This window comes from Scleropages formosus, chromosome 22, assembly GCF_900964775.1.
Source record: "Scleropages formosus chromosome 22, fSclFor1.1, whole genome shotgun sequence".
Lineage (NCBI taxonomy): Eukaryota > Metazoa > Chordata > Actinopteri > Osteoglossiformes > Osteoglossidae > Scleropages > Scleropages formosus.
In genome coordinates this window covers 17,366,377-17,381,444 of record NC_041827.1, presented here as the reverse complement: position 1 = coordinate 17,381,444, position 15,068 = coordinate 17,366,377, and the positions used below count along the sequence as shown (strand labels likewise).

The following is a 15,068-nucleotide window of genomic DNA, read 5'->3' as shown; positions in this document are numbered from 1 at the left end:
CCGCTCACGTACCATATGGGTTTCCATGGCAACGGTGCATAATAATACAAAACATTGATTCGGACCCGTTGAATCGATACGGCGAAGACTTCGGCGTGCGGCCGGGTCCACGTGGTCTACAGGGAAGGGTGACCGGGGTCACGTGCTATAGATCGCACCCTCCCCACCCGACACTGACATGAAAAACACACACGATGAAGGGGGGGTGTTCACAAGAATGACAACAGTGAGACGTAAACCAGGAGCATCAGCAACACATTATTCCTCTGCGTAACGCGTCAACATGTCAGATATGAGAAAGTCCTGCTGATCCCACATCGTCTATGAGAAACAACCTTTTACCGCAGTTCGCTGAGATGATCGTGGTAAAAACAGCCAGTTCGCTGAACAGAGTGGAAACCCCAGCTGCAGGACAAGGACACACACACACACACACACACAAATACACACACACAAAACAACCAGCTTGGCCGACATCACTGCTCTACTCTGAGAGCCACAACGCCAAAATCCTCAAGCCGCACACATTTTACTACGGCAGCAACCAAATACACACGGCTATGCGTGTGTTTTCCAAATGACTTCTGAAATCCAGCGCAGATGTTTACACCCTCTCCACCACTGCGGTAATCATCATTATTAGCGTTTATTTTATTTAGCTTTCCAGATGACTCACACTTGGGGGGGGGTGTATGCTGAGACATTTACACTGATTTACCCATTTACACAGCAGGGTCATTTTTTCTTTACCAGTTCAGGGCAAGAACCTCGATCAAGGGCATGACAGCAGGAGGTGGGATCTGAACCCAGCTACGTCTCCTACTGGCCCAAACTCCTGTATGTCTAAGGGAGTTCTGTGCACCGAATTGTCCTCCAGCTTCTCCTGCTGGTGGCGCTGCGACGCGGGTGAAGGCCGGTTTCTTTGCCGTACCTTTCTGTAACAGGATTTGAACGCCAGGTCACGACCACGGACGAACGGGACCGGCTAAATGCACACGTGATCATGATCGGGGACGGTGGCGTCACTAGGGTCGGTGTCACCCAGTGCGGTAACTCATGGTGTGCGCCCCCCACACCCCCCACGGACCTCCTCCCGTACCAGATCGTATAGAATCCTTAGTAATGTTGTTTGTACTAATGTTACTTGTAATCGTAACTCCCATATTTTACTGAATGTTACGGCAACAGTCGTGACATAAACAACTGGCAAAATTTAAATTACAGTATCAAACGCACGGCCTAAATGTATTTACATTGACATCGTTTCATGCGGTTCAAGTGAAAATTCGGCAAGAAAACCGAAAAGAATTCGAAGTAAAAACAGTTAAGAACTACATCAAAATTACGTTTGTTTTAACGTTATTGATATGAGTTCGCAAATACTAATTACCACAATATTGTAGCTGAAACACCAGAAAATGTGACAAAATCGGCAACTATAAAAACAGCTGCAGCGAGGAAAACAAAAGCGCCAGCTTGTAGCGCGTGGAGACGAAACCACGTGATTCGAAGCATCCTTGTAATTGTAATTGTAATTGGGCAATAATGAGAGCTCTGAGCGGAGCGCATTAGAAGGTTCGAGAAGTAGATGAGCATAGAGTTTTACCCTTGTAGGTACAGTATGTTCATACATGTAAGTAGGGCTTTATTACGAAAAATGTTTTTGTTCTTGTAAGTAATTGGAATATTTTCATGAAAAATAATACATTTCTGCTGAAACACTGCACAAACATTTTACAGACAGTCATTTTGGAGTCACCCCCTCTGATGGTGTCACCCGGTGCGGTCCGCACCCCCCGCACCCCCCCCTAGTGACGCCGCTGGACAGGGAGCCGAAGCCAGGAGGGAAAATACATCACGGAGAGCATCACGCGGCTGGCAAATAAACAGTGGTGCAGGTACACAGTAATGGGTCCCGGAGGCAGGCTGCAGCCTCACAAACATCCGCCAGCAGGACACGACGGGTTCGACCCCCGGAGGCGGCCGGCCTGGAAACCGGCGCTAAATGATTTCCAGAGCCTTCTCCTTCCTGAAGCCCGTTTGCACGGAGCCACCTTTACGTGCGGAGCGACCGGAGACGGTCAAAACACCCCTCGTCAAACTCGTCTCACCTTCGAGGCACATTTCGCTCACGTTTTACTTCCCACTTTTACCACCTCCACCGCTTCCGGCGTGAGCTTGCAGCTGACGGAAGCGGCGGGATGGGGCTCTTAAGGACCTCCTGGAGCTCTAATTTCAGTGAAAACTGCAAGTGCAGTAAGAACCTGTGACAGACGCACGATGTAGAGCAACGAAGGAGGTACCGCGTGACTCATCAGTGTAAAACAAGGTAACCGCATAGTTCGCATTGTTCTTCAACTAGTTTTCTGCAGCCTTGCAGAGCAGCAGTTCAAATGAACGGCTGCTTGGTTCCTCGCTGGGCTGCAGCCCTGAGCTGAGTTCCACCAGTAAGTAACAAAGCCCCCCCCTCCACACACACACACACACAATAAAGGTTTCAGTCAAAGAGCACAGATGAAAACATCTAAAAATATTGTCAGTGTTAATATTAGCCGTGGTGGCACCATCATCAGCATCAGTCATCATCGTCGATTAAATCTCTCCAATACAGCAACCTTTTATCGCGCCGCCACGTTATTAATACCGGCCGACCACTAACATCGTACTGCACCCGTGCTCTTTTCATTAGCTAAAGCAGCAGAGTGATGTTCACGGTCATCGGGACAAATTACAGTGATCTGCCTGTTCGGGTAACGAAATCCATATGAACAGTAAAAATGGGTAATGATGTGTTATAAAGGACGGCAAAATGCCGCGTCTCCTTCCGTCACCCGGCCGCGTTCGGGCGGGCGCGATGCCATCTCACGTGGGCTGCGTGCGCACACGTCCTTCCCGTAACCCTCAGCTCCTCGGCACCGTCCGAATGGCAGCGGAAGCACTCGGTGCGTAGAACACGTGGCATCCTTACGGGGCTCCGCTCCTAAGAGCTCTGACTGGGACAGTCCGGCCCCTCATCCTCACATTGCCGCTTCACGCTCTTCGGGCCCCGCGAGACGCCGGCACCCCTTAGAGCTCCGGTCATGTAATATTAACGACGCTTATGCTAACTTACAAATGCGCTCCACATATCATATATAATTTAGCCATGGAGGTTCTGTACACCGAGGCGTATGTCTCCAATGGAGCGGCAGCTGCGGCAGATGATCGTCGCGGTTCGCGATGTTACCAGGCTGTGGATGCAGCATCCGTCGGACTGGCTCCAAGTCCTTCGCTCGCGCCCGCGCCGTCGGTGTCGTTAATAGACATGGCGGTAATATCCGACTACCCCATTGTCAAAGAGCGACTTAATTAGACGGCATCTGCTGCGGACCGCGGCGCCACGTGAGCTTTCGCGGGCCTGGCCGCCAGGACCCCGAGCCAAACCGTCCGGCGGTCACCCGTCACTGCCCCCGTCCCCCTCCCGCAGCCATCGCTCGGCCCCCCCCCCCCGGAGAGCGGGCGCGGAGGCGGCAGGGACGAGCGACGGCGCTTAGATGCGGTCGCCCGGCTGCGGTGTCGGTCTCCGGTTTCCCTCCCGGGGCTCAGATGAACGGCGGCGCAATGGAGCGCGGCGGCGACACGGCAACACGGGACACGGGAAACGGTGCCATGAAAAAGTCATGAAGGGAAAAGGAGGGAAAAACACGGAGCCGTGTCCTTCGAAATGACCCCGGAGAGCGCGGGCGGGGACCTGCGGCCCGAGCAGCATGCTCCGCGTTATCACCCGGCACCCTCCCTGGTTCTACTTGGCGCAAGCCAGTCGAGCAAAGGTCAGCAAAGGTCAACGCATCAGCCACTGTCATGCTTCTTTACCAGGTGACACTTTCACCGGAACCCGCAGGAACATCCTGCAGCGTCTCTCCGCGATGGGTTCGCCACCTCACCTGTGCTTTGGACTTTGGAAGCTATGAAACTGAAATTAAACATATGAAATTATACACTGCATTACATCAGGTGAACTTGCCATCACTGGAGTTCCTCAGCAGTGAGTATTGTGATATTTACCATATTTACCATTTCATCATTGTTTTATTATTATTTATACATTTAACTGAAACTTCTCTCCAAAATGAACCCAGATTCGAACCCAGGACCTATGATTGCAAGGTGGTACTCTAACCAATACTTTGAATATGATGTTTAAAAGCTGTGCCGCAATCATATAAAAGCATTAATTTATGACCATTCAGGGGTCTATAGTGACCACAGCCCCGACCCTCTGGGAGTTATTATTACTATTATATCACATCATAAATAGTGTATGTTGCTGTTTGCAGCTGCACAGATTTTTTTTTTTTCCCAAAAAAAATATGTCTCTTGGTGTTCCCACAGTTATTCCCAGCTCCTGCCCTGTGGTGCTTTATGATCCCGCCACACGTTTCTTCATGCATACGTTCATATTTGACGGCAAAAAGCAAACTTATATTCATGCAACCGTTTGAATCCGGCGTGCATGAAACCCCAGCAGTCCTGACACCCATCGCTCCCCTTCGCCGCTCTCGTCCCGGTGGGCTGTCCGGTGCTCTACGGGGAGCATTCCCCAGCGGAGGCGTGTAGCCGAGCCGTGACACAGGGGCACGTGAACCAGCCTAATGGCGAGCAGTAACGGTACACGTGTACGTTCCCCCACGGAACACCTTCCCACCTCCACCTGGGGGTAAATATGCAAATAGAGCTGGGTCGGTCACCTCGCTCCGGGCTGAACGCAGCTAACTGTTGTAGATTCGATTACGAGACACATTTTACCGGCTGGAGCCCTGCGGAAATCGATTTAGAGCAGCATGCGTGGGACAAAAGGACATTTTCCGGCTTATCGTGGAAAACGATATCGTGGGAACCGGGGCGATTGCGCTCTTGCTGACTGCAGCCGATGGCAGGGACGGGAGAGCAGGGGTTCGCGACCCAGGCCTGTGGGCGGATGGGTTTCGGGGGTCTCTGGCACGCAGGCAGGCTATGGAAACTTCTCCAAGACACCAAGAAGAAAGAGCCAGATGAAGAGAGCACAAATATTTCACTCTGCACTCTGTTGTGTTTGTTTTACACACGACCTCAAAGTGACTTTGGCCCTACAGGAGCGTTGCCAAATTTCACGCCGTCCCCAAGCTGCGCGTGTTGGAGCTGCACCAGCTCCGAGGCGGAAACGCATCGCTAACCCGCCACGCCGCCATCCTCCAACTGCTGCGGCCAAGAGAGGACAGCACGGCGTCATCACGCGTCACCTGTCCCCTGCCACCCTTGCTTTGGGGCAAACAGCACATAAAAGCGAGGGCTTGAACCACCGCCGAGCATCTCGGCCAGGGCCGACACCTCACCGCTACCGTTCAACCCATCCAGAGCTGCTCCTGGGGACCAGTCAGCCGTCCTCAAGACGCGCAGTCTTTTGAGCTCCACGGCCCCAATGTAGCTATTATTATTAGTATTATTAGCACGCACGCGCACGCACACACTATCTGAAGCCACTTGTCCCATATGGGGTTGCGGGGAGCCAGAGCCTAACCCGGCAACTCGGCGTAAGGCCGGAGGGGGAGGGGTCACACCCAGGACGGGACGGCAGTCCGTCGCAAGGCACCCCAAGCGGGACTCGAACCCCAGACCCACCGGAGAGCAAGACCCGGTCCAACCCACTGCGCCACCGCGCCCCCCCTTTAGTATTACTAGCATTTTTCATATTATTTCCATCATTAGTCTCCACATTTTTTCTCTGCTTAAAAACACACATTTAAGGACTGAAATGGACCTCGGCAACGTACAGGACGAAGAGCATCCGTAGCGTGTGGAAGCGGCCCGACACAACGCGGTGTCGGGTCCAGGGTGGGAGCGACTCGACGGCGCCCCCTCAAGGTCGTGCGCGGCGGCGGAAGGCGGCGGCTCAAGACGACTCGGCAGCGGCACCTCGTTTCTAACATGCAATGAGAGCGCTCCGCGTCACGAAGGCAACCGAGTGTCCTCATTACAAGAGGCTGCGCTCCGTCCGGCGACTCCCGCAGGAGCGCTTGTGAAATTGGGTTTGTGTGCGGGAGGAGGCTGTGCGGGGCGACCAGGTTGGCACGACGATCGTTGGGGAACGACACGCCTTTCCTAGCAAGGCGTGTTGCGGTCAAACCAGGGGTCGCATCCTGAACAAGGTTGAGAGCGGACATGAGAGTCATCGATACACAGCATCTTGAAGGAAACATTCTTCTGCAGGGGTCTGCTGCAGCGATGAAGATGCGGATGACTTGGGGAGCAGCCCAGGGGTCACCACGCATACAGTACCAGAGTAAAGCGTGAGTCCACCCACTGTAGACGTGTTTCTGCCCACATTCTGGGTGAGGAGATGAGACTCCATGTCCTCCCAACTCTTCTGCAGCACTTCACACACATGTAGGACACCTGGCTGTTGCTGCTTCGCTCTCACCCTCCAGTCCAGATTGTCCCATGCAGCTGTTGTCCAGCTTGTCCAGCTGGACCCACTCTTCACAGTGGTACCGTTGGTGTCCCTGATCGACCTCTGATTGTTCCATGTCTCCTGGGGGGTGTCCTTCTCTCATCACCATCAAGGTCCACAGCCAGGCAAAGCAGCTCTCCATCACCGACGTGTCCCATCACCAGCACTGTCCCACCTCACCGTTCACTTCAGATGACAGTATGTGTTATTAAATTTACTGAGCAGATGTCTTCGATCAAGGTCCCTTACAACTGCGGGTGGGCAATAATGAGGTGCATTTATTCCCTTACTTCTACTCACGTAAAGTTTTCGTCATCCATATGTTTCACCTTTACTTGAGGACGTTTGTAAAGAAAACTGTCATGGTCGGGTCTTGAAGGAAGCGGCGGACCCAAGTGCAGAACGGTACTCGTGGTGGTGTCTTCGGGGAAATCCAAGAGAGGAGGTCAGAGGACGGGCAAAGGGTCCTCGAGGTGCGAACGTCGTAACGGGGAGGATCCAAAAGGCGAGGTCGGTACACAGGCAAGAGGTCGATGATCAGAAAGAGGCAGAAGATCGGGGGAACAAGGGACGGGTTCGGGGAAGGCGTTCGGGAACAGGGAATGGCTAGAGAAGGTCACTGACGAGGAGGCAGGTCGAGGTTCCGCATCAGCTGGTGGTCCGACGCAGCCTTTTATGCCGCAGTCTGCGTTGCGTCCCAGGTGTTCCGTGTCGGCCCGGAAGTGTGGGCGTGGCAAAAACATGTACTTTTACATTTCTGTCCACCTCTACTCATTAACTTTGAATTTTTCCACATTTGTTTTAATTTGCCTTGAAACAGATGTAATTTGCTGAAAAGATGAGTTAACGCTGTTGGTAGATGTTGACATTGTTCATAACACAACGAAGCTTTAAATGAATCAAAGTACCTTCGGTACTCAAGAAGATTTCTGATCCAATACTTTTTCCACTTTTGCTCAAGTAAATCTCCGCCCAAGTACTTTCACCGGAACAGTTCTTTTAAGCATCAGTACTTCTAGCTGATCCCTGTGTTTGGCTGCTCTACCCTCCCCTGCTGACGACGAGATCGCTGTAGCCGTTCATTGAGATCCGGCAATGGTGCGGAATGATGAAAACTGTCAAACGGAAACATTAATAGCACTGCTCCGCCTTTTCCCCACCTCTTCCAAGGGCTCGGGGGGTCTCCCGTAAAGCCACAGACAAGGAGGCGTCTCCTCGTACCTCAGAGACACAGGATTGGGCAAATGGCTAAAGGCTAAATGGGACCATTCGAGTATTGATGTAGGAGTAATCTTGTAAAAACAGGGTGCAGATCAGAGCTGTCGCTAGTGTAGTGAACAGTGATGGCCCACACCTTTAGCCCCCAAAAATTCTAGTTGCTCTTAATTTATTAAAAGCAGGGTCCCAGAATTAGGCACGGTGGTGCAGCGAGTAGAGCTGCTGTCTCACAGCGCCTGGGTGGTGTGAGAGAACATAGGTTCGATCCCTGCTTGGTCTGTGTGGAGTTTGCATGTTCTCCCCCGTGTCTGTGTGGGTCTCCTCCTTGTGCTCTGGTTTCCTCTCACAGTTCAAAGACACTGTTTAAATGGATTGATGATTCTAAGTGCCCATAGTGTGTGAGAGGATGTGGGTTTCATCCCTGTTTTGTTTGTGTGGAGTTTGCATGTTCACCCCATATCTGTCTGGGTTTCCTCTGGGTGCTCTGGTTTCCTCCCACAGTCTAAAGGCATGCTGTTCAGGTTCACCCATAGTGTGTGAGTGACAGAGAGAGTGTGTGTGTTTCACTGATGTATGGATGAGTGACCCAGTGTAAGTAGTGTATCTAGCAGCGTAAGTCACCGTGGTGGATAAGGTGTGTGGGCTGGTAACACTACGTAGAGTTGATTGGAAGTCGCTTTGGAGAAAAGCGTCTGCTAAATATGGTACGTAAAAGTAAATTAATAGCTGCTCCCTTGATGCGACTAAAGAAAACAATATAAACTGTTCGGGACACGAAATTTGCTTAAATTTTCATAAACGAACAGATAGAATCATTGTGATACGTAAACTAATATGCAAAAACCAGTGTAACAACTTAAAATGTTACAATTGGATACAAAAATGCGACCTCAATCATAATAATTTATTTTTTAAAAAGTGTGATGTGTCATCTGCATTTTCATTTCAAAATCTCTCTAGAAATCGCCCAGATTTGTCAGGAATAGGGTGAAACGCCTCCGACGACGATTTGTTCGGAGCCCCGGTGGCCGTCATTTCAGTTCATTTTTCGCTCATTTTCTCGCCATGCCGATTACAATACGCACGCGCCGCCACTTTTCTCCCTGACCTGCTTTCGCTCTCGAAGAACAAAATTCGAAGCGCAGCACGTGGCAGCGCCTGTTGCTGCGTCGCTACCGCTTTCAAGGGTCAGCATGGCGGGGCGCTCTTCAACCCCCGCGACCCGGCTGGACGCGCTTCCCTCAATCCAAGGAAATGGTATTCGCCGCAAAGCGTTTGTCCCGGGAAGCGGCTCGGACTCGGGCTCCTTCCTGATCGCGGACCCACCGGAACCGCGAGGGCCTCCGTCACGGGCGCGTCCTCTCGTCCGCTGCCCCCGAAGGACCGGGAGGCCCTTCGTCCCCCACGTCCTTTCCGTCACGCGGCGACTCGGCCTCGGCGGCGATAAATAATAGATCCGTCCTCAGACGCACGGCGGAAGGGAGAAAAGGGTCGATTTCGTGAGCTCTGGGAGAGGAAGACTTGAGAAATGTGGGCTATTTTTAGAAGTAGCACAGTTAGAAGGGGAGGTGCGTTCCGCTCAAACGGAATGGGCTCCCAAACAGAAATAGAAATGAGAGCAGTGAAAGTCACGGGGGAGGACAGCGACGCCGAAGGACCGGCACTTTCCGCCAGGCAGCAGCCGGTTGGCATCGCGGACCGCGGCGTGCTCGTCGGCACACGATACATTGCACATTTACGGCATATTTACTTCCATTATTCGCGCACGTTAGACAGTTATTACCATGTATGGCACATATTAGATTGTTTCCTTTCACCACACATATTGCATGGTTATTACCAATTAATGCACATTTTACATTGTTATTACCATTTCCTGCACATATTACATGCTTATTACTATTGAATGCACATATTAAACTGTTACTGCAGTTTACCACACTTCTTAGAAGTATTTAATGTGCCTGTTACAAGTTTAACACTTTTTTATGCACCTTACATTGTTATTACCCATCATTACACTGTTAGTATTCATCACCTACGGTACCATTTACCACACATTACACTACATTGTCGCTCACTCACTTCACAGTCATCGACCGCTTGTCCTTGTTAGGGTCAAGATGATACGGAGCCTATTCTGGAATCGCAGGGTGCTGGGGGTACATGCTGGACAGGGCGCCAGTCCAGCACGGTAATGCATTACATTTTTATTACTTTTTAATATACATATTATGTGCTTGTTAATATTTAACGGCTTTATCACATTTCTAAGCTCTTTATTGTGCATTTTACGTGTTTATTATTATTTGATGCACATATTACATTGTTATCATTGTTTAACACACACACTACATGATTACTACTATTTAATGTGCCGTAGCAATTTTTTTCACACATATACTATTTACCGTTCATATTACATTGTTACGGCTTTTCGTTTCACATATTATCGTATTTAGAGTACAAACTGCAGTGGTATTTAATGCAGTCATTTAAGAAGATTTACACTATTTGTTATATCTTTATATAGCATTTACTTGAGTGTGAGTACAGTAGCAAAAACTTTTCCGGGACTCGAACCTCGAACCAAGCGCTACTCGCTCACTGCTGTCCTGGTCACTGTCATCAACACTTGAAACTGCTTCTTTTCACAGCTTTAAATCCACTGTGTCCGAGCTCATCTCGCCTGTTCATTTCCGCTCCCGCTCCCTGCACCGCGCCCCTGTACACAAGCATCGCGTGTGCAGCTGAAATTCACCAGGTTGTTTATTTCCGTGAGCATTAGCCCTCGGTGATTTGTTACCGCGGTATGTGACTAACTCTGCGGCATCTTCCTTCTGTGTTTGGCGGCGTGTTGCCAAGTTACTGCCCTGGAGCGGCCTAGGAGTCTTCGGGCCCCTTGTCGGGACGTCTCCAGGCACGACTCCTCGCCGCACATTGGACCTGTTGGAGACGTTGCCGAGCGCCCCGAACATCACCGCTAACCAACCCTCCCCGCCGACCGCTCTCACACTAACCATCGGCCCAACTGCCCTTGTTCGAAGCGGGCCGCTGCTCACCGCATCGCACCACGGCCACAACCTTCATCTGCATTTTCACTTTCCCCGTTCGGTCACTTTTCTCGGCGCTCCCCAACCGGCAACCTTTTCGGTGCAACCTCCTGTCCCAGAGGAGAATATGTGGTACCTGCGCCCAGTTACAGTGCATCCAGAGGACCGACATGCGAGCAGTTGGACCTGGAACCTAGTCCTTGTGCCAAAAGCAGGTCCACTGTACACATGGAGGTGAAAGAGCTAAATGGGGGGTTGGGGGGGGTACGGCTAACTGGGCAGATTATTAACAAGTAAAGATACATCATCTGTCTTCATTATCTAAAAGGGGTTTTTGGTGCCGCTGAACCTCTTCAGTGGAGTTACTGCATTACTAGACACTGACACTGGACTCCAGTGCGGTCACAACAGGACCTAAGCGTTGGTCCGGTCACTACAGGACCCTCCTCTAGAAACTCTAACAGGCCACTTAAACTGGGCTTTACTTCAATTGTTCCACGTGCAGCCGAGCGACCGAAGTGTTCAGGAGACCTCAAAATTCACCAGGCTCCTGAACTAAACACACACATACGCGCACACCCAAGCACAAGGAGCAGCAGCGTATTTCCTCGGACTGTTTTTCCAAAACGCCCGCAAAAAGACCCCCCGTGAAGTAATAGACCGGATCGCGGGAGATCGATCGGCGACTGAGGTTCCGGTCCAGCAGCGTCCCCGATCGGAGGCTCCACGGGGGGGGGGCAGCAAACCGCACAGATGATGATGGAGACACGCATGTGGCTGCCAGGAAGAATCAAGAACCTGCCCAGTTCGGGCTGGAACACACCTGGCCTAAGGGACCCTGTCAGCGGCAGCGTCTGCGCAGCGTGTCCACGTGGCTTCAGGAACACACTCTTCAGCAACTTCAGTTCTGTCTCACAATTCCAGCGCATGCACACGTGTGTGTGTGTGTGTGTGTGTGTCCCCATGACGGGGGGAAACTCACCCTCTGTCGGCGAGGTCTTCAAGCGCCGGCATAGCCCCTCGGTGCCCCCATAATCCTCCTGGATTTTGACGATGGCCTCGGTGCCCCGCAGCTCCATGAGCGAGCGCACCTCTGAGAGGGAGCAGCCGAAGGCGCCGCCCTGCTGGTCATCCTGTCTTTGGTTCTTGGCGTAGAAGCCGCTGTTGGTCATGTCCCCCATGGCTGCGCGGTGCTGCGGAGGGGGCCTCTCGCACACGGTGCTCCTCTTGGACACGCGAGGAGCGGAGAGGAGCGATGCTACCGCAGGCGATGCCTCGCACGGGCGCTTGGGAGAGAAGGTGCGGTCTGCTAGGGGTCAGGGGCACGACCGCGATCCTCCAGCAGGGCCCACGGGTTCCTGCGATCAGGGCTGCAGTCCTCTGCCGCTCCACGTGAACTTTCCCATTGTGCTCGTGTCGGCCGGCCGCCGTCTACACCGCGCTCCGCTCCATTATTCCTTTGCAGGGAGAGAGGGGGCGTGCAACAGAGAGAGAGAGAGAGAGAGAGAGAGATGGGGAGGTGAGGACTCAGTCTGAAGCTCAGGGAGACACACACACACACACACACACACACACACACATACAAAGGACGGTGAGATGACGAGGGCGGGTTGTGTGTGTATGTGTGTGCGTACGCGCTTTTGGTCGCACCGCATGGCAGATGCCGGCAGCAGAGACACCACGCAGTGAGACGTCCCCGGGTCCGGCGCTAAATACGGCACCTAATTAATATTAATGAGCCCGCTATGCGGCCGAGGCTTTCGGCTGCCTCGCAGCGCGACTGCGGCCGAGCGACACGGAGGAACCCGCGGCTGCGCTCGACGTTGCAACACGGGAGCCCCCCGGCACAATTTCCTGACAACTGGACACGGACACCGAGAAAAAGCAGGGAAAGGGACGTTTGCGGCAGAGCGGCAGTGGCGGGGGGAGGGCGGGGCGCAGCTGTCAGTTTCACATCTCTGTGCTGCATCTGCACGGTTAATTCCCTGTGATGGAATCAAGCGGAGCTTCGGAAACGAACGGCGACAGGAGCAGCTCCGGTGAGCACGAGGGCTCCTTGCCAGAGCTGCGAAGGCCGGGGGGGGGGGGTCTGTCACAAGGACACCCAGCTGAACACGACGTCTAAGGGTGGATGGGCGTTTGGCAGGATTCCAGTCCCGCACTCACGTGTGACACAGCGACCCCAAAACATCCTGTGCAAAACGACCAGCGGCGCCAACACGCGTGACGTGTATGTAGACGGAGGCCGAGCTCTACGCGGGGGGTCCGTTGCGTTGCGTATCGCCTGCGGTCAATGATCGGTGTCCCGATACCACTTCCCAGTGATCAGTTTTGTCACATCTACAGTTAACAATTAAAGTAACACCACACACCTGCAAACATCCTCACGATAATAACTAGTTTGGCACCTTTGTTCATTTAGCAGATTGATTTACAGCACTTTACCCATTTATACAGTAATTTTTACTGTATCGACTGAGGGTGATGAGCAAGGGCACGACACTAGGGGGTGGAATCTGAACTCGGGTCCTTCTGCTCTAAGGGGGCAGCTTTAACCACTAGGCCACCTGCTGTTCAAACGGCCACACTGCAGTTCACTCTCCACTGTTCTTAATGAAACCTGATTTTTTAAGAGAATTTAATTTTTTTAAACAGTTATTCAGTAAAGGGTTAACAGGGTTATTAGATACAGGGTTTTTACACAGTTATTAAAAACAGGTTTTTTTTACAGGGTTAATCGACAGTTTTCACCAGGTTATTAAATGCAGGGTTTTTTTGCAGGGCTAATAGAGGGTTTTTAAAAAGTAACTAAATACAGGGTTTTTACACTGTCATTAAATACAGGGTTTTAAAGGATCCTTTATCAAGCGGATCATTTTTCTGCACCGATAGGTCGGAAAAGGTCGGAAAAGGTCTGCGGCGTCCAGCACGTCCTGCTGCGGCCGCTGAGTTTTTGGACCATGTGTGGGAGTCGCCGCTGAGGACGCCGCTCCGCAGCAGTCAGTCCGCGCAGCGATGGCTACGGTCACTCTGACGTCACGGCTGCTGGTGTGAGGAAACCCTGCGAAAAAGGTGTGACTGGAGCTGACGGTGAACAAGGTCCCGGGTTCATTTCCCACCTCTTGCTGTAGTGCCCTTGATCAGGGTACTTACCTTGGATTTGTACAGTAAAAATTACCCTGTATAAATGAGTAAATCAGCGTACACACCTCACACCGCACATCAGCATGGAGAATGATGTCGGCAAGGTAACCAGTAATAATTATATGGCATTTAAGGGCAAAAGCGGGGGGTGCGATGGTGAAGTGAGTTGGACTGGGTCTTGCTCTCCAGCGGGTCTGGGGTTCGAGTCCCGCTCGGGGTGCCTTGCGACGGACTGACGTCCCGTCCTGGGTGTGGCCCCTCCCCCTCCAACCCTACGTTCTGTGTTGCCGGGTTAGGCTCTGGCTCCCTGCACCCCCCCGTATGGGACAAGCAGCTTCAGATGGTGTGTGTGTGTGTGTGTGTGTAAGGCCAAAAGCAGCTTCCAACTGCAGTGATTTATGCAGCTGAATATTTTTACTATATTCATACAGGTAAGGAATGACCCTGCAGGGTTGCGGAGGAGAAGCCCCCACAGTAATTTACCCCACAACCCTTCCGTCACAAGACCGTGTCAATAACCGCAGCACCACCTACTGTCCATACACACCTTTACGAATGTTAGAATGCTTCTTGACCCAAACTGTGCATTATAATTAACACAGCAGATATTATCACTGGATCGCAGGCTCAACGATGACCACAGACACCGTGAGCCGCCCACCCATCTACTCCCACGACCACCTGCGAACCGCACCCACTGGAAGGATGATGCAGACTCCGGAGGTGGCGTTAAACAGGAACTGTGGATCGAGTGGCGGTCGCTCAGACGGACACAGGGGGAGCTCTATTCCGCTGCGTTCTTCACTTACGGAGCAGACGTGGCGACCCGCAAAAGCGCCGGCCGCTCATCCAGCCCCCGCAGGGCGCCGCCCAACATTGGGTGCTTGGAGTCCAGTTCCGGCGACTCCCGAAGTGCCCTGGTTCGTATCCAAACTGACCGGGTCCTTAATGAGCCGCTCGGTCAACGAGCGGCACGCCTGAGCTGATGAGCGAGTGCAGCGAATGTGTCGGCGGCACCGCTTTCAACGCTCCGATCAGCCGCAGAATTTCGGTGGCATAATTCACACCTGGCAGGCTCATTTGCATAAAGTGAATTACACGGATTACAGTTTTACTGGAGACATCTGGGGCAGCAGGCAGCGCGGCACTTAGAGCTGCCACCTTCTGCGCGAAAAGACCTGGGTTTG

At 52.3% G+C, this 15,068-nt stretch overlaps 1 protein-coding gene across 8 annotated transcripts in view; it reads right to left on the bottom strand.

Annotated features, from left to right (window-relative positions):
* Window positions 1-15,068, bottom strand: part of atp2b2 (ATPase plasma membrane Ca2+ transporting 2) — a 113,801-nt gene that overhangs the window by 43,407 nt on the left and 55,326 nt on the right. For all 8 annotated transcript variants that reach the window (XM_029247792.1, XM_018744577.2, XM_018744578.2 and 5 more), the window contains exon 2: window positions 11,720-12,194. In XM_029247792.1, the coding sequence (XP_029103625.1) occupies window positions 11,720-11,918 (199 nt within the window). In that variant the 5' untranslated portion in view covers window positions 11,919-12,194. The remainder of the gene's footprint in view (window positions 1-11,719; window positions 12,195-15,068) is intronic.